Genomic DNA, 19,714 nt, shown 5'->3' with positions numbered 1-19,714 from the left:
ACCCAGCTTGCTCACCAGGTCGCGGCAGGTGGTGCCGGTGAGGAATTGCGCCGATGACATCCGAGTCGGTGACGTTGGGCAGCTCGGTGCGCTGCTTTGAGAATCGCCGGATGTAGTCCCGAAGAGACTCTCCCGGCTGCTGGCGGTAGCTTCGGTGATCCCAGGAGTTCCCAGGGCGCACGTACGTGCCCTGGAAGTTGCCGGCGAAGGCTTGGACCAGGTCGTCCCAGTTGGAGATCTGCCCCGGAGGCAAATTCTCCAGCCAGGCTCGAGCAGTGTCGGAGAGGAACAGGGGGAGGTTGCGGATGATGAGGTTGTCATTGTCCGTTCCACCCAGGTGGCAGGCCAGCCGGTAGTCCGCGAGCCACAGTTCTGGTCTCGTCTCCCCCGAGTACTTTGTGATAGTAGTCGGGGTTCGGAACCGGGTCGGGAACGACGCCCGTCGTATGGCCCGGCTGAAAGCCTGCGGGCCGGGTGGTTCGGGCGAGGGACTCTGATCCTCCCCGTTATCGTAGCGTCCCCCACGCCTGGGGTGGTAGCCTCGGCGCACCTTCTCGTCGAGGTGGGCTCGACGGTTGCGGTGATGGTGCTCGTTGCCGAGGCGACCCGGGGCCGCAGGCGCTGTGTTGCGCGTGCGCCCGGTGTGGACCGAGGCTTCCCGCATGAATCGGGAAGTCACGGCGCGATGTTCTGAGGGGTACCCCTACCTTCGGGAGGTAGAGCTTTCGGCCCGTCGGACCGCGGCATCCTCCAGGAGATTCTTGAGCTCTCCCTGGATACGCCGCCCCTCGGTGGTAGATGGCTCCGACATCGCGCGGAGAAGTATTGCCGCTGTAGCCAGGTTCTGGCCGACCCCACTGGAGGCCGGTGGTGGCCTTGCCCTGGCATCGTCGGCGATGCGGTGCTGGGTGCCTTGGGGTAGATGACGCGCTTCCCCGGCCGGAGGTTGGCCCGCCCATTCCTGCCCGATGTCCCGACGGAACGGCTCAAGTGTTCCTGCTCCCTCGTCGAGCCTGGCCTGCATCTCGCGGATTTGCTCGAGCTGTGGGTCATGACCCCCCGTCGGGACGGGGACCACAGCTAGCTCCCGAAGGATGTCAACGCGAGGCGCAGGCCTAGGGGGATCACCGTTCTCCGGTATACCAAGATGGTTGCCTTCGCCGGGACCCCCTAGATCGACGTGGAAACATTCACGACTTGGGCCGCAGTCCTCGTCGCCGAGGCTGCGGCTACCGTCGGAACAGTCGGAAAGGCAGTAGTCGCACGCGGTCATGAAGTCCCGCATGGCACTGGGGTTGCCAAGTCCGGAGAAATCCCAACAAAAGTCGGGCTCGTCATCTTCCTCGGAACCCGAGGGCCCGTAGGTCGAGACGGCTGTCAGCCGGTCCTAGGGTGACCGCATACGATACCCCGGAGGGTTTGGACTTGCCTCTATGAAAGCGTCCACCAAACCGAAGTCGCTTGGTGGGTCGAGGCTGAATCCAAAAGGCACGAGATGGGAATCGGTCGGTACCTCTTGGTCGACGGGCGGTGACGAAGTCGCGTCAGGGGCGGACTGCACCGTCATCTCAGGTATGAGGGTGACGCTCAACAAGTCTTTTGCGAGCGTGCCGGCGTCGTCCGTTTGCTTGGAGTTGGCGTGTTGCGGGGAGATGGCGCTCGTCTTCGTCTCAGACGCGAAGTCGATGCCCGACGTGTCCCCCGTTGGGGTGTCGGCGCCGTCGACTCGCTCGACAGCCGACGAGGTGTCGCCTCCTGCTTGGCCTTGGTTGCCCCGCCTCCTCCTCCGTCGGCGGGGGAGGCGACGGGATAAACCCGAAAGTCGTTCTTCCACCACGTGGGGAAGACGTCGTCGATTCCGCCGCCGGCGGGCGGGTTGTTGGCCGCCATTGTCGCTGTCGCACGGCGGGGAAAGGAGTATCATGTCGTAGCTGCCGTCGAGGGACATGAACTCAAGACTCCTGAAACGGAGCACCGTCCCGGGCTGGAAAGGTTGCCGGAGACTGCCCATCTGGAGCTTGACGGGAAGCTGTTCGTCAACACGCAGCAGGCCCCTACCTGGCGCGCCAACTGTCGGCGTTTCGACCCCGGGCGGTCCCTGGACCGACGAGTAAATTGTCGCCGCGTGCCCCAGCCCAGATGGGTCGGCGCGAGACGGAGCGCGAAGGGGGGAAGATGCCGGAGGGAGACAGGCGTAAAAGGGGAAACCCACGGCCTTCGTGTTTGTCCCGCGCCCACGTCGGGTGCGCTTGCAGTAGGGGGTTACAAGCGTCCACGCGGGAGGGAGCGAGAGGCTTACGCGAGCGCCGTCCCGTCCTTCCCCGCGCGGCCAACCCTCCGTAAGAGGGCCCTGGACCTTCCTTTTATAGACGTAAGGAGAGGATCCAGGTGTACAATGGGAGGTGTAGCAGGGTGCTAACGTGTCTAGAGGAGAAGAGCTAGTGCCCTAAGTACATGCATCGTGGCAGCCGGAGAGGTTTTGGCACCCGGTTCGTGTGGTGTCGTGGCCGTCGGAGGAGCGCTGGAGCCTGGCGGAAGGACAACTGTCGGGGCTGTCGAGTCCTTGCTGACGTCTCCTTGCTTCCGTAAGGGGGCTGAGAGCCGCCGTCGTCATGGAGCATGCGGGGCGCCATCATTACTTGTTTATCGGGGCGAGCCAGATGGGACGCCGGTCTTGTTCCCCGTAGCCTGAGTTAGCTTGGGGTAGGGTAATGATGACGCCTCCTGTGATGTGGTCGGTCCGAGCCCTGGGTTGGGCGAGGCGGAGCGCCTCCGAGGTCGAGGTCGAGTCTGTCTTCCGAGGCCAAGGTCGAGTTCGAGCCCCTGGGTCGGGCGAGGCGGAGACCGTCGGCTGAGGCCAGGGCCGAGTCCGAGCCCGAGCCCTGGGGTCGGGCGAGGCGGAGTTCGTCGTCTTCCGGGGCCGAGCCCGAGTCCGAGTCCTGGGTCGGGCGAAGCGGAGTTCGTCGTCTTCCGGGGCCGAGCCCGAGTCCGAGCCCTGGGTCGGGCGAGGCGGAATTCGTCGTCTTCCGGGGCTGAGCCCGAGTCCGAGCCCTGGGTCGGGTGAAGCGGAGTTCGTCGTCTTCTAGAGCCGAGCCCGAGTCCAAGCCCTGGGTCGGGCGAGACGGAGTTTCTTATGGCGCTTGAGGCCGGGCTTGGCCGCTGTCAGCCTCACTCTATCGAGTGGCACAGCAGTCGGAGTGGCGCAGGCGGCGCTGTCCTCTTGTCAGGCCGGTTAGTGGAGCGGCGAAGTGACTGTGGTCACTTCGGCTCTGTCGACTGAAGGGCGCGCGTCAAGATAAGGTGTCAGGCCACCTTTGCATTAAATGCTCCTGCGATACGGTCGGTCGGCGTGGCGACTTGGCCAAGGTTGCTTCTTAGCGAAGACTGAGCCTCGGGCGAGGCGAAGGTGTGTCCGTTGCTTGAGGGGGCCCTCGAGCGAGACGTGAATCCTCCGGGGTCGGCTGCCCTTGCCCGGGCTGGGCTCGGGCGAGGCGAGATCGTGTCCCTTGAGTGGACCGAGCCTTGACTTAATTGTACCCATCAGGCCTTTGCAGCTTTGTGCTGATGGGGGTTACCAGCTGAGATTAGGAGTCTTGAGGGTACCCCTAATTATGGTCCCCGACAGGTAGCAAGGGGTACCCCTGTTCCAGGGTACCGACAAATACCCGCGAGTACTATAGCGCTACAACCACCATAACAGTTAACATGCAAATTCTACTACTCCGACATTTGAAGACATATAACCAAAGGGGATTAGGGCTCTAATTGGTAGAGCGGTCAAAAAGCGCTTATGTCAAAAATTGTACAAATGAAGCAAACCCATAGTCAAAATAATCCCTGATTCCACCCGTTTTCCCAATCTCAACCCCATTTTCTATTTGGCCTTTTTACTGCCCAAACTCCACCTAATAATAGTCACAAAACAGTAAATGGGACTACAAAACCTTTTAGAGCAACTCTAATAGTTCTCTAAAAAAGTTTTCTAAAATTATGTTTAGCAAGTTGCTAGCAACAACTATTGAAGTAGAAAAATAACTTAGTCCCTAATAGTTGCTTATATGTAGATAGTAGTTTGATTTTAAATCTAACTTTGCCAGTCTGGACATCTAGTTTGATTTGAATCTAACTTTGTTAGTCTTGGATGATGTCGAAGACAAAAGAGGAAAGGTCGATTGACATAACCTATAGAGGAGCGGTGGTTCGCGGTGGCAACATATGCGACAATAATAGTCCAACGGTGAAGAAAAAACTTGTGTCATAAGTGTTGAATCTAACTACTCCATTGTGCATGTGCTAAAAAGTAAAAAAAAAAGTGTCGTATCTAGCTACCACATGTGAGAAAAATTAATCACAGATTGTATTCTGTCGAGTTACCAAAATATAGAGTAACTAAATTTAGTAAGTCTATTTAAAAAACTACTAAAATATGGAGAAGAGTAAATAAGGTTAGATAGAAAGTATTTAAAAACTACTCATTTTTTATTCGGTTCTTAAATTTAAGTTTTAGAGAATTATTGGACGTTGCTCTTGTTAGGATGGACATAGTCCCTTTAAAAAAACCATAATAAAGAATTTATTTCTTAAAAATACCATAATGAAGAAATTTTAGATAGAGTTAACTCATGATATACATCATACGAACACCACAGGAACTAGAACTCTAGTAGACAAACTCATGACATCCATACATAGATTCAGACACCACAAGTAGACCCAACATACGCAAAGTTTGTGACCACATTCCACCATCCTACGACATTACGACCATATTGACAAACGCCATAATTCTTGTAACCCAATTTTATTTCACAGAACGACCGAGGCGAACTGCCGTTCCTCAAACCACGCAGGTACGACGACCGCAGACCGAGGTCTAGCCGGAGATCTGAATGGACTTCACTTCAGGCTTCTTGGCGTCCTCCTTCGGCACAGTGACTGTAAGCACGCCGTTCTCCATGGCGGCCGTGATCTGCTCCGTCTTGGCGTTCTCGGGCAGTCGGAACCTGCGCAGGAACCTCCCGCTGCTCCGCTCCACGCGGTGCCAGGTGTCCGTCTTCTCCTCCTGCTCCTTGTTGCGCTCGCCGCTGATCTGAAGGACGTTGCCGTCCTCGACCTCCACCTTGACCTCCTCCTTCTTCAGCCCCGGTACGTCGGCCTTGAACACGTGCGCCTCTGGAGTCTCCTTCCAGTCGATCCGCGCGCCAGCGAAGGCCGCGGTCTCCGAGCTGGTCCGCGGGAACGAGGGGAAGAGACTGCTGCTGTTGCCGGAGCCGAAGGGGAAGCCCTCAAAGGGGTCCCAGAGGTCGAGGGAGAAGGGATCGAACACGTTGCTGCGGCGGATCAGCGACATGGTCAGGTTCGGTTCTAGTCTTCTTGTCAACGAGAATCTAATCGAAGATTTGGGGAAGAGGTTTGAGTGAATTGATTGAGCTTCGGATCGCTGCTTGCTGTCTCCCTCAATTCCTAGAAGGGGTCTTTTTATAGAGGGAAAGCGAGAGAGATGAAGTGGAGGAGAAAGCAGTTTCTGGAGAGTTCTCACGTGTTCGCGGATAGACCCGGATAGACCCGACGCCGCTGTATTGGAGCGTGGAGAATGCTAGAGAGAGCTATCCAGTGGCAGTCCCTCTTTTAGATCGTAGTACTGGGCTGGGTTTCTAGTAATTTTGTTCATGGACCAAGACCTGGGCTTATGCTGGAAAAATAATTCAGCTCAACATCAAACGAGGCCCATTCCTCAGACCTCTCTGTCTCGTCTTCCTAGTTCGGACTTCGGATTAAGGCGACCCACCGAGCACCTCGATACGGCGGAGTCGTGGGAAGCCAGGGAGGTGAGGACGACGTGGCGAAGTCGTGAGGACAAGAAAATTCCACCGCTGTGGCAGCCATGTCAGTGCAGGAGTACCTGGGGAAGCACCTGCTCTCGCGCAAGAGCGAGGAGGCCCTGAATACGGCGGTCCGCGCCAAGGCCCCTGACCCGGCGCTTTTCATCGTCGGCCACATGAGGCGGGAGGCGCCCACCGTGATCACGAGGGTGCGGGCGCGCCAGATCCTTGACGGGCGTAGCGCACCGGCCGTTGAGGTCGAGTTGCACACCAACAAGGCCGTGCACCGAGCATCTACGGCTAGCGTGGGCGCGCTCGAGGGCGCCGCCGCCGACGCGGCCGGGGCCTCCGAGAGGCGGAAGTTCCTCGCCAGGGGGGTCGCCTACGCGGTGCGGGTGATCAACGACAAGGTGTCGGAGGCACTCGTTGGGATGGATCCGCAGCAGCAGGCGCAGATCGACCAGGCCATCATGGACTTGACAAGGCGCGCCACAGGTGGGATACTCGGAGATCCTTTCCCTCTCTCTCCTTTGCGGTTTTTTTTGCTCCTGAATTCTGCATTGTCAAATCCATTACACAAACAAACAACTGATGGCTCAATATGCACAAGCAATTCTTTACATTGGGTGTAGTCAATTTAGGGTCAGTATGTGATACTACTTATTTCGGTTAATTTGACTGTTCGGAAATAATGCTATCTTTTCACTGTACTTGTGTTCCCACTTACCACTACAGCCTCAACTTTTTTCTGTATCTTGATTCCGTTCCCATATTTCTGGCAAATAGATTTTATCCAAATGGAAATAGATATGATATTGTGCGAAATGCAGGCTGAGCTTGGAGCAAATACTATGCTGGCAGTGTCAATTGCAGCTTGCAAAGCTGGTGCTGCTGAAAAAGAGGTGCTGCTCTTCTGCTAAAATCATCATAATTTGGTAAATGTGTCATGCCACCGCACATAATTCTTATTCTCAGATCATTGGATGCTTGTTGCTGTGCAGGTTCCACTCTACAAGCATATAGCGGATCTTGTTGGCAAAAGCGCTACAACTCTTCCTGTCCCTGCAAATACAGTCATTAATGGTGGAAAGCATGCTGGAAATGGTCTTCCCATTCAAGTATTCATCCAAACCTTTAGAGTCTGAGAAGTTGAATGCATTATTCCCTTACTTTGTCCACTTGTGTCATCTTTTGCCTAAACAGAAACATATTAAGACAGTTAGTTGTTCATGTATATCAACCATATCAATATGTTTAACTGTAGTTTTGGAGTAACTATAAACATTTCTTATTTGTAGGAAATTATGATTCTTCTTGTTGGTGCTATGAACTTCGAAGAAGCAATGCAGATGGGTTCAGAGACCTATCACCATCTCAAGGTAGCCTTCACTTCTAACAATCTGTGCTGCAGATATAACATAAGTGTTGTTTTCCACTCATACTTTGTTCAAGATGTTCATCAAACATAATAAGATTGTGCTCAATGAAAAACTAATATTGCACTCAGCCTTCCTGATTCCTTCTCTCTTTTTCCCGTCTGAATTTAGATAATATATTAATTCATTTGGGTCGGTTGTCATTGAGGCAAAGTACTGACATTAAGGGCCCTCTTAGCCCTTACAATCTTTGCCTTCAGACTGCCAGAAAGGTTTGCTCACTTTTGTAGAATTTACTTACTAGTTACTTTTACAGGATATTATCTTGGAGAAATGTGGCTCAGACAGCTGCAACATTGGAGATCATGGTGGGTTTGCTCCAAATATTTCCAGGCAAGTGAGAAACAATTTACTATTTTTTTACATCATACATTTCTTTTTTTCACAATTGAGGACCAACATATGGATTTCAATATGCCATATTTATGTTGCTTTATTAATGTTTAGCATATCTGAAGGCCTGGATCTTGTTATTGCGGCAATAGAGAGGGCTGGGTATAATGGAAGAATAAAATTGACAATTGATGTTGCTGCTACTGATTTTTGTGTAGGTAAGTAGAAAAGCAGTGCATTGCCTATGCATGGACTATGTAAATGTTCAAAATTTAACTCTGTAAATAAAAATATTAAACAAACTATGAAATTTGGTGATAGGATGTAATCATTCTGCTGCTCTGGTGGTGTCTGCTTACTGGAAGTATTTCACATAGTATTTTCACTTTTAGGCCCCTATCCATATTATTTATGCCTCATTTTTTCTGTGCTGTCATCTGTTTGGTGATGTTGCTATGTACTCTACTTGCATCCGGATGATGAGATACTGTACAATCTTGAACATTAGAAATAGTGAGCTTGAATTTTAGTTGATTCTATAGTCAATGCATTGGGTTCTTTTGTATTTTCTACGTGAATGCATTGGGTTCTTCTAATCTTCAGTTATTAGTTCATGAGTATCTCATGGTATGAAATGTCTACAGGTTGCATGGGATGACTTGTTGATGTCTGACCCTGAACGCATTAAGCGGGCAGTTAGTGAGTACACTTGCAATGCTCTTGTTCTCAAGGCAAGTATCAAGTCATCCATACAAATTCTTCCATATTGGGGCTAGTTTGTGTTATATATCCATGTTATTGGAATAGTTCGAGTGTGACAAGTAACAGTGTCAAATGATGTGTAAATCTGGAATTAGGCATGCTTTATTTGACAAAATTTGGATGCTCATACAACATACTTAATTCTTTATTAGAATGCTACTCTTCCTTCTCGATGTTCATTATGAATGAAGCTTTGTGTAGTCTGAGTTGTGTTGTAAGTTTATTTATATAAAACAGTGTTGTATTCAATCTGAAATAGTAATACATTTATTATCCATATATTGTTTGAATTTGCTGAAAGCTGAGAAACTTGCAATTAATGTAACCTCTAGATACATTGTGGTATACAACCTCTTGCTTGCACTTGTATTTTTATCACAGCCTTGCTCCCTTAAAGTTCATGGGTTCTGTTGAAGCCCTATTTCGAACATGAGAAGGGTAGGACTGGTGAGCCGCCTCACTAAGCCACCAGTTTGTGGGTTCGAAGCAGCTATCTGCATTTGCGGGGTGAACACTTGTCTCGGTTTATCCCTTCACTAGACCCTACTCATGTGAGAGCCTCCGGTACTGGGTCTGCCCTTTTTTTTGCAGGAAACATACTGATACTGCTGCCTGCAAAGTTTCTATATTCCGTAGGGGCCCTTAGTATACCTGTTGTGTTTCTTGTCATGTTTAGTTTGTCACTTTGTCTAACATTTTTATGCAGGCAAATCAAGTGGGCACTGTCACTGAGGCGATAGAGGTTGTGAAGCAGGCAAATGATGCACATTGGGGTGTGATGGTGTCACATAGGTCTGGAGATACTGAGGATTCTTTCATTGCTGACCTGGCTGTTGGTGCTGCAGCCGGACAGATCAAAGCCAGTGTCCCATGCCGTGGAGTCTAACTAAATACAATCAGGTTTTTCTTTCTGTTGAATCCCTCATATTTCTATGTGAGTACACAGCATACACACCACCATGAATACATATGACTTGTGGTAACCTTGCAACGTTGACTTTGCAGCTGCTTAGAATAGATCAATAGAGGAAGAACTTGGAAGTGAAGGCGTCTATGCAGGGGAGAATTGAAAATCTTGACCCGCCTTTGTATGTAGCCACTTATCTTTTCTTTGTTGTCTTGTCCAATTGTGTGTGCTCGTCCTCAACAAGGATATGGAAATAGGGTGGTGAAATGCACCATTTATAGCATGGGTTATAAACATGAGTACAAAACATGGTTTAAGAACTAGAAATGAGTTACATTCTAGTGAACTGGTCCTTTTTCGTATCTGATAATCATATAGTTGATGCTCATCAAGGTTATGAAACTATTCGGTATTGCTCGCGTCTGACTTGAACTACAGTTATTACCTAAACCATTTGCATGAGTGCATACATTTGTTTTTTCAATCTACTTTGCCTAGATGGGATGAATGCCTAATAACCTGGTCTACGAGGTCTACACTGTGGACAGTACCGTACGTTTATGATTTAAGGCAGTCCCAATTGATTTTAATGTTAGTCCGCATAAGGGATTTTAAATCTTTTTGAATTAAAAGGTGGAAATATCTGGCGCACAAGATAACAGGACTATATGGATGAACATATACACAAAAGCAATCTAGACTTTTCTATTTGTTTTGACCTGAGTGGCGCAAACAAATATTATAGGCGATGTCAGCAACTTTAAAACCGTGAATTATAAGCAAGCATAATAAGATGGTGTAAGGATGCATTTGGTTTCCTGAATATCACTGAAGATGGCAATTCATCTATAAGGCTATCTTCGACAACATTACTCATTATATCTCATGTTTCAAATTCTACGTTGTAAATAATAGTCTACTAGTTAGTTACCCGTGCGTTGCTACGGTATCTATATATCATACAGGTACATCTTGATTAAATGAAATATTCAGTGAAATAATATGTTTTTGTTCTTAGAACAACATTCTGTTCAATTTAATCAATAATTCATAATCGTTCTTCTTCTGTCATAGATAATGCCCAAATTAGCAAAAACAGATAACAGTGGTGAGGACGGACAAACAGATCCAATTGACGCAAAACCAGGCAAGTATCAGAAGTGGAGGGAGCTCAATGTAATTCTAGCAGCACTCAATAAAGAATGCCTGAGTTCAAAATGTGCACATCATATATACACGACCACACCACTACATTTTACTGCTGCTTACTGAACTGTAAATGCCACAGTTCCCAATACCTCACCCTTCCCGGCTTACTTCAACTTCCACCTCTTAGCTATCAACATGATTTCACGCAATGTGAATTCTCTTCCCGCTACACTACTGTATAAGCACAATAAGAAATGAAGTATGTTATAATGAGATCACCAGAATACCACAGATCATGTCAATCCAAACGGTGGTGGCTTCAAGACCTAAAATATTATTTTATAGGAACAACTGCTCCAGAAATTCTGTTCAAAAAACTCTGAACTGTGCCATATCCCCTTTCCAAATTCAAGCTCAAACTGTGCATTCTTGAAGGGTTGAGCATGCTTGTTTTTTACAATCTTCATCTGACTACCTACAAAGTGCATATTGTTTCAGGGAACATCGAATCTCACTACTACAAAGCCATATGGCATATGTAGAGTCAATTATTTTAAATTTACTAATCATTTACGATCGTCGAGTGACAACACATGTAGATGCCTATTACATGTGTCTAGTACTGGCTCAATTAAATAGGTCTCATGCAGACATATATATCTCTGTTAAATCAAAGTTACACTATGAAATCAGATAGTACCATTGTACCACCAAACTAAGAATTAGCAGAGATAGTCATTACACTCATGGCAGTAGACAACTAAAGAGCTGGTTCACTCACTACCTTATATGTTTAATACAATACTTCTATTATGAAACTAAGCGTCAAATGTTCATCACCAAAGCATGAAGAGAGACATATTGTAGCCCACAATGCAGTCATGCCAAGATGTGCAACAATGAACTGAAACAAAAGAATTACATAATCCACTTGAAACTAAAGTCCATATGAGTAATCATATAGGATGCAGTTGTTCTAAAGAACAAGAAACATAAGGATCTCATAATATTTAAAATCAATGTGTTTGAATTTTCCAAGACCAATTCATATTCAATTTTGCACCTTTTTCTTCCAGCCCAGATTCAAACAAGCAACACAAAAGACAGTTACAACTAAAAAACCTACAACAGCAAAAGAAAGACAAATGTGATACCTACCTGCTTGGCCAATAACAAGCATCAATCACCCTTCTAGGTGATCTAATACAAATATTTTCCAAGCATATCCAAGCTTGAATTCAATTCAAGCTCTCCATGTGCTACCTGTTATTCAAGAGGCAAGCATAAACGACGATCAGGCAGAAAACACATAACAGATGTACAATAACTTCTACCTACAAATAACATTATTGTCCTGAGGAATGAAAATACAACACACACACATCTCATTATCACTTTTACCCTTTGACTCAAAGTCACATCCTTCAGTAGCACCTCCAAGTTTAGTCTCCAGTCTCCTCGGCATTGTGCTAGATCAATCTGCAGCGAGAACATAAGGACGCAATTAACGAAGGAATGAATACGATACAAACCTACATTTCTAATTCAGTAATCTGTTGTGCCATTTTACAATGATTCAATAAATGTTAATTAATTAGGTATATGCCCGTGCACTTCTGTTGTGCCATTATACAAACCCGCCGATAAAGGATTTTCATTTTCAATCATATTTTAGTAAGGCTGCTAAAAGACCCATAGTTATGCAGAAGAATTGAAGTAATTGATGCCGCACCCTCTCACATAATTCATGCTCAATTTTGAGCAGCTTATCATTGCTCCTCTTCATTGGCTTATCAAGGCCCTCAAGTTTCTTTTTCATGAACTCTATATCCTGCAGAAAATAGAAACAGAATAGTGTCGAAAAAAGGTTTAAGTGTTGTACAACTGATCTTGTAAATCAACAAAGTCCAATGAAAACTTAGTCTGAGCTCTTCACTAATAGTTTACATGTCTCTAACAGGATCTACTGTATCGTCAACATGAGTAATTTCTGCGTCTTCAAATGCTTCTGAAAATCGTATGCAACACTCGATTAGTTAATAAATATACAACAAAATGATGTGCAATTAATTAGTTAATGACTAAACATTGATAAAAACATAAATTCTAGCTTCCCAATAGCTCAGACCTCTAGCTTCCCATAAGGTCCGTGCGCCAGGACAGACCTCCCAATAATCTCGTTCTTCAGGCGCCCACAACAAGTGAGCAGAGCAACGGCGGTATACTAATCAACAACAATCCCCCGGCTTGCCATGTCACGGAAAAATCACAACGCCATCAGGGTGCACCCTTCATTCACATACCCAGATATCATGATGTTGCAAGACACGGTATCCAACACCAGTGCAGAACGGAACATCAGCTCGGTGGTCTCCACATCCCCGACGTCGATGTACATCTTGATCAGAGAGTTCCACAGGTACACGCGTGAGTGCAAACCACTCACAACGACATGGGCGTGCACCTGCCTCCCCGCGGACAGGCGTTCCACCGACCTCAGTAGTGCGAGGAAGGTCTACTGATCGGGGAGGACCTTCATCACGCCAATGCCGTCGAGGCCAAGCTCAGACGACGCGGAGGGCCCTTGTGGTGGGTGGGTGGGGTAGAGCGTCGGCGGCACGCTGAGATGCGCACGCTACGGACCGATGGGAGAGGGGACTCGACAGGGGAGGTCACGAGTCGTCGAAAGCTGTGGCTTCGTGATCGTAGGAAGGGACGAGATCTGTCGTCGTGAGCATGGGGGAGCGGAGCCTGGCGTTGGTCTCCTGCAGCGCGGTATCGAGCAACACCACTCGCTCCCGGAGCTCGGCGTTCTCGCGGTCCTTCCCCGCACCCTCCGCCCGTAGGCGCCCTGCCTCCCGCTCCAGGCCGGACACCCGCCCGGATACCGCCAGCGCGGTGATGTGGCGTGCCAGATCCAGCTGCTCGTAGGGGTCCTGCGGCAACGCCGCCAGGAGCTCGTCCGGCAGCACGAAGTCCGTCGCCTCCGCGCCGTCGCCCAGTGGCATCGCCTCCACCGCTAGATCTCTCCGCGGAGGCCAGGTGAGATGAGTGAGACGGAAGCCGAATCGGATCGGGCCCGCTGTATGGAAGGGAGCGTGGAGGAAGCGCGGGAGTGTCGGCGTTTCGACCCCAGGGGGTCCCTGGACCGACGAGTGAATTGTCGCTGCGTGTCCCAGCCCAGATGGGTCGGCGCGAGACGGAGCACGAAGGGGGGAAGAAACAGGCAAAGGGAAAACCCACGGCCTTCGTGTTGCCTTGCGCCCAGGTCGGGTGCGCTTGCAGTAGGGGGTTACAAGCGTTCGCGTGGGAGAGAGAGAGGGCGAGAGCCTTATGCGCCGGCCCGTTCTCCCACACGGCCAACCTTCTCGTACGAGAGCCATGGACCTTCCTTTTATAGGCGTAAGGAGAGGGTCTAGGTTTACAATGGGGGGTGCAGCAGTGTGCTAACGTGTCTAGCAGAGAGGAGCTAGAGCCCTAAGTACATGCCGTCGTGGCAGTCAGAGAGGTTTTGGCACCCTGTTCATGTGATGTCGTGGCCGTCGGAGGAGAGCTGGAGCCCTGCGGAAGGATAGCTGTCGGGGCTGTCGAATCCTTGCTGACGTCTCCTTGCTTCCGTAAGGGGCTGAGAGCCGTCGTCGTCATGGAGCACGTGGGGCGCCATCATTATTTGTTTACTGGGGCGAGCCGGATGGGACGCCGGTCTTGTTCCCCGTAGCCTGAGCTAGCTAGGGGTAGGGTAATGATGGCCTTCCTTGTGACGTGGCAGGTTCGAGCCCGAGGTCGGGCGAGGCGGAGGCTCCTCCGAGGTCGAGGTTGAGCCCGAGCCCTGGGGTCGGGCGAGGCGGAGACCGTCTTCCGAGGCCGAGGCTGTGTCCGAGCCCTGGGGTCGGGCGAGGCGGAGTCCGTCGTCCAGCGTCGAGGTTGAGCCCGAGCCCTGGGGTCGGGCGAGGCGGAGACCGTCTTCTGAGGCCGAGGCTGTGTCCGAGCCCTGGGGTCGGGCGGGGCGGAGTCCAGCGTCGAGGTTGAGCCCGAGCCCTGGGGTCGGGCGAGGCGGAGTCCGTCGTCCAGCGTCGAGGTTGAGCCTGAGCCCTGGGGTCGGGCGAGGCGGAGCTTCCTATGCCGCCCGAGGCTGGACTTAGCTGCTGTCAGCCTCACTTTGTCGAGTGGCACAGCAGTCGGAGTGACGCAGGCGGCGCTGTTTTCTTATCAGGTCGGTCAGTGGAGCGGCGAAGTGACTGCGGTCACTTCGGCTCTGTCGACTGAAGAGCGCGCGTCAGGATAAGGTGTCAGGCGATCCTTGCATTAAATGCTCTTGCGATACGGTCGGTTGGTGTGGCGATCTGGCCAAGGTTGCTTCTCTGCGAAGACTGGGTCTCGGGCGAGCCGAAGGTGTGTCCGTTGCTTGAGGGGGCCCTCGGGCGAGACGTGAATCCTCCGGGGTCGGCTGCTTTTGCCCGAGGCTGGGCTCGGGCGAGGCGAGATCGCGTCCCTTGAGTGGATTGTGCCTTGACCTTAATCGCGCCCATCAGGCCTTTGCAGCTTTGTGCTGATGGGGGTTACCAACTGAGATTAGGAGTCTTGGGGGTACCCCTAATTATGGTTCCCGACAGGGAGGGAGCGCGGGATTCGAGGGTGGGGGGATCCGTGAGGATGGAAGGGAGCGTTGGGGATCCGCGCCGTCAAAGCTCAAAATGGAAGGAGGGCGGCGGGATGAGGGCGGAGGATGGAAGGAGCGCGGGACGACGGCGGGATGCGGGCGAGATGTGCGGGGCGGATGCGGGGCAGGGTGCGCGCGGCAGAACCTGCACCATGGGGGGGTGGACGCCTACATTAGTCACATAATTAGTAGTAGAGATTAGTGCTAGATACACCAGCATGGCCGTTCATAGTAAATGCCTATGATATTTGCAAGTTCTTGACAGAGAGAAATATTGAAGACTTTCCAGGACGTCACTGTAAGTCTTGAATAAGCCTTAGCTGGTATCTTGTTTGATGAACTTAATATATCTGATGAAGTAAGAGAGCAGGTAGACTACTAAATTCCAAAATTTCTATTTTCATTAATGTTTTTTATATTACTACTGTTTTGATATTTTTCCTTGTTTTGTGTACCATAATATTTTCAATGTTATGCAGGTTGACTTGGTGCATACTCAGTTCAAAAGAGCTAAGGAACGATCGGATTCATGTGACGATAATCTTTTTAATGACCTGATGTCTCTCTATAATTCAAGCAGCAGTGCTAGCGTTGACGCAAATATTCTTCGATGGTTATCTGAGAAGTTGCAGCTTGTCACAATATATGACCTCAATCATGAATCTTTGACCTTGCATGAGATGGCTAGTGGCGGTGATCCTGGTGGCATTGTTGAAAAGATGTCAACGCTCCTAAAAGAGATTAAGGATTTTGTGCAGGCAGAAGACCCTGAGATGGGTGGAAAAAGTTCTCCAAAAGGCAACTCAGCATGTCCTGTTATTCCTGATGATTTCTATTGCCCAATATCACTGGATTTAATGAAAGACCCAGTTATTGTTGCCACTGGGCAAGTCTTACTTTTGTCCCAAATCCTGTTAAAATGTTTCCATTCAATATACATACCTTGTGCATTTCAGCTCACTATAATTCCTTGCATATGCCTCTGCAGACTTATGAGCGAGGTAAAAGGGATGCAACAACAGCACTGTTTAACTTGTGTATTTACCAAGGCAACAAGGGGAAGACTGTTAGAGCTGGATACTACCAGAACTGCTCATGGAGACTGAAAGTGGGATGGTAGATGAGGCCCTTGCAATATTGACAATCCTCTCAGGCCATCCTGAGGGGAAGGCAGCAATTGGCGCTGCTTCTGCAGTGCCTGTACTTGTTGGAGTTGTCAGAAATGGATCTCCAAGGAACAAGGAAAATGCTGCTGCTGTTATGGTCCATCTATGAAATGGGGTGAGCAGCAGCAACAACATCTTGCCGAAGCACAGGAGCAGGGCATCGTGTCTTTGCTGGAGGAGCTAGCAGACGAAAGTGGCACAGAGAGAAGAAAGAGGAAAGCTGTGCAGCTGCTCGAACGAATGAATCAGTTCCTAAAGCAACAGAGTCAAGCCCAAGCCAAGGCCATGGCACAGGCTCATGCGCAAGCACAGGCACAAGATCATGCTCAAGCACATGCACAAGCACAGGCACAAGCGCAGTCTCAGCTCCTTGGTTCAAGCTCAAGCACACGCAGATATGCAAGCTGAGGAATCACTACTTCTCATTTCATCGGATATATGCTGCTGCTAAATGAACTGTTACTTACAAAATAATTTTGTTTCCAATATTGACTCATTTACATGTACTGCTAGTTGGATTAGGTAAGCCATGTTTTATTTTGCATCGACTGATACTGAGCATAAGAAAATAGAATTTGGAAGCACAAGCAGATATTCAGACATTAGAGAACCTAATAAACAAAAAAAAGAAACAACAGATCGGCCTATACTTAGAAACATTTTAACAGGATATGAGCTACATTTTTATGTTGTTGGAATGAACAACAAATACGATATGCAGACCAAATGTTTAGCGATATTTATTGATGGATACTACTGGCTTTATTGCACAAATGGCTTAAATTTTGAGTAGTGCATCAATGACAGTAGTAGAGAATAAATTGATATAACCTTAGAAACGTTTGATGAAGGGCTTCAAGCTCACGCTCTTCTGGGTGACCTTCATACAGCCACACAGCCTGAGCTGCTTCGTCGCTTCCAAGACCGCGCCATTGTAGTCATTGACCATGCAGTTCGAAAGGTTGAGCTCGATGAGCTGGCTGCAACTCTCACAGATGGCGAACAGGCTTGCATCATGGTCAATGAGGTGGCAAGGGAAGCGTCATGGTCCTTAACCAAGGCAGAAACAGCCGCGTCCGTGACCGTGAGATTCTCGCAGCTGTTCAAATCAATGTCGACCAGCCCACTGTCCGAGCTCTTCATTAGTGGAAGGAAGCCATTGTCGGTGACTGCACTAAGGCCACTCAAATTGATGTTCTCCAGCTGAGGGCAGAACATGCCCACCATAGGAAGGCTGGTGTCGGTGAAGCCTGAGCAATCCTTGATGGCCAGGGACCGAAGCGATTTGCATACTGGAAGCTGTGCAGATGCGGAGCATATGTCCTTGATCTCGATGCACTTGGACAGAGAGAGGGACTTGAACTTTGGGCTACAGTTGAGGAAGAAAGCAAGAATGCCCGTAAGAGTAACCTTGCTGCATTCCTCGATCTGCAAACTCTCCAGGCCTTAGATGATTATGTAAATTCCTTCAGACATCCGTCTGAGACCTTGCTGCACTTCTTGAGGTTAACAAGCCTCAAACTTGGGCTGAACTTGGCGCGGATGCAAGAGCAAGATCCATGAGTCCCGGGCAGGAGACAATAGTCATATGCCTAAGCTTCTGCAGGACCAGGGCATTAGCCATCACCTAGAACCCCCTCTCACTGACAGCAGGGATGCGAGCGAGGGCCAGATCTTTGATTGACTTCCCATAGTACCCCATCATGACAAGAGAAGCATAATTAGTAACGTTCAAACCCTGAAACCGCATCTCCTCTGTATCCCTGGAACGGAGACATGCCGAGCCGCAAAAGACCAAGAACGCACAATCCTGAAACAAGCATCAGACTTCCTCAACGATTAAATGATTAAATCCCAAGTTCAATAGCACATTTATAAGAGATAATTTCACAAATAAGGCAATATATTAAAAAAAACATGCACATAATTCGACACTTAAACAACTGAATAGAAGCGAAACCTAGACCCGGTTCCTGTCGAGCATAAGAAATCATAGACGAAAACCAAATCAAAAGAACTGGCACGCCTTCAATCACATTACAACGCCAAAGAGAAACACACAAATTATTCAGGAAGGGCTGCGGGCAAGCGAGACGATACCCCGAGCCCGAGTGTCGACTCCCGACCAAATTGTCGACGTGCTACCACCACCTCGCTCTCCCTCAGTTGAGCAGATTAGGTCGCGGGCATGAGGCAGGTGTGCTCGAGGTGGATGCGTCGACCATTGGAGGGCAAGGGCGTCGTGGAGGAGGAATACTTCGCGAAGAGGTGCCATGGCAGAGTTGAGGTCGTGGGAGGGGGCAAGAGTAGTGGGCGTGGAAAGGATGAGGCGGAAGGGCGGCGGCGACAATGGCCTCCGTGAGTTTTGTGAGGGTGTGGAAGGTGGGCGTCGAGAATGAGGTGACGAACCGACGAGTTCGTGCGGGCGGACGGTTGAGCAGATGGGAGGAACGAGCGAGCGGGACGTGGACGGTGGAGATCGATCGAAGGCAGAACAGCAGGTTACTCTTAGTGTCTTAATAAGTAGTAGAGATAATATAAAATAGTGTTCCATGTGGCCATATACACGGTTGCTGGTTCCATTCATCTAAATTCTAACCAAACAGACAATATAAATATCTATATCTCTAAATCTATAGATGGTCATATCCCATTATTTTTGACCTCAAACCAAACATATAGGTTATATAAGGCTGTCTCCAGAAACGTCTCCTAAATTTCATCATCTAAAAGAATATTCTCTATATTTTACATCACTCTCTAAAAAATTATGTACTCTATATCTCCATCTCCAGTAATATTCTCTAAATTTCATCCTCTATATCAACAGTGTTACCAGATTTAGCATTCTATATTATTTATTACCGCTCGTCAGCACGTGAACGCAGACACACAGTAGTGTATAGAGGACTACCGTACACCCTGTATACATAGCGCAGGCATGCCGTCCTCTAAATTTTAGAGGACCTTTTAGAGTCTCTTGTTGGAGGGATAACGGATCTGACAAACCTCTATATTTAGAGGACATGACCTTTTATAGGTTCTCGCTGGAGCCGGTCTAAGATGCCACGTACGTTTTATATTATATTTAGAGATAAGGATACGAGAAACAAGGGAAACTTTACAGCCGGCTTATGTTCGTGCTTGAAGAATCTTTGTGAGAGTATGATAGGCCAGATATTAATAGTGTAGTTAGGCTTATGCTCGTGCTTCAAAAATCTTTGTGAGTATGATGAGTCTTCAACCTATCGCATACTTTATTTTAAATTTCACTCTACAGACAATGCAATTTACAATACAATGTTTTGCACAATCATATAAAGTTTACTGGAGATAGCCTTAACCCTTGTCTGAGATAGCTTCTTCAATTTCCCTTTCTGGGAGAAAGAAACCTCCCAAAAATGGGTCGCTTTTTGACCTATATCTAGAGAAAAGAAAGTTCACTCAACCAACTCAACCAAAAAGAACCTTTTAGTTTG

General features: G+C 48.9%; 1 protein-coding gene and 2 pseudogenes across 4 annotated transcripts; 1 reads left to right on the top strand and 2 right to left on the bottom strand.

Moving 5' to 3' along the window:
- Positions 1–4,579: 4,579 nt before the first annotated feature.
- Positions 4,580–5,578, bottom strand: LOC100274593 (uncharacterized). Its single transcript, NM_001148946.2, has one exon. It carries the CDS (start codon positions 5,348–5,350, stop codon positions 4,874–4,876), a length of 477 nt encoding a protein of 158 aa, NP_001142418.2. The 5' UTR covers positions 5,351–5,578; the 3' UTR covers positions 4,580–4,873.
- A 228-nt stretch (positions 5,579–5,806) lies between these two features.
- LOC100383381 (Cytosolic enolase pseudogene) lies at positions 5,807–16,776 on the top strand (annotated as a pseudogene). The gene is made up of 11 exons (NR_146532.1): positions 5,807–6,317; positions 6,653–6,724; positions 6,824–6,940; positions 7,121–7,201; positions 7,515–7,591; positions 7,706–7,809; positions 8,236–8,322; positions 9,060–9,253; positions 9,359–9,441; positions 15,549–15,955; positions 16,058–16,776. The product of NR_146532.1 is annotated as a Cytosolic enolase pseudogene (transcript).
- LOC100193745 (PLN03077 superfamily pseudogene) lies at positions 10,416–18,595 on the bottom strand (annotated as a pseudogene). 2 transcript variants are annotated; one of them, NR_153805.1, is made up of 6 exons: positions 18,336–18,595; positions 17,067–18,045; positions 12,142–12,240; positions 11,811–11,888; positions 11,568–11,672; positions 10,423–10,884 (listed from the first exon to the last, which is right to left on the bottom strand). The product of NR_153805.1 is annotated as a PLN03077 superfamily pseudogene, transcript variant 2 (transcript). The 2 variants fall into 2 exon arrangements; NR_153804.1 differs by lacking the exons at positions 17,067–18,045; positions 18,336–18,595 and having other exon boundaries at positions 10,416–10,884; positions 12,142–15,840.
- Positions 18,596–19,714: the final 1,119 nt, after the last annotated feature.

The sequence above is a fragment of the Zea mays genome, chromosome 1 (assembly GCF_902167145.1).
Source record: "Zea mays cultivar B73 chromosome 1, Zm-B73-REFERENCE-NAM-5.0, whole genome shotgun sequence".
Lineage (NCBI taxonomy): Eukaryota > Viridiplantae > Streptophyta > Magnoliopsida > Poales > Poaceae > Zea > Zea mays.
Note: the sequence above shows the minus strand (reverse complement) of the source record. Positions and strands in the feature narration are given on the sequence as shown.

Coding starts and splice junctions, on each gene's coding strand:
- LOC100274593 (NM_001148946.2), bottom strand. CDS start 5,350: ATGTCGCTGATCCGCCGCAGCAACGTGTTCGATCCCTTCTCCCTCGAC.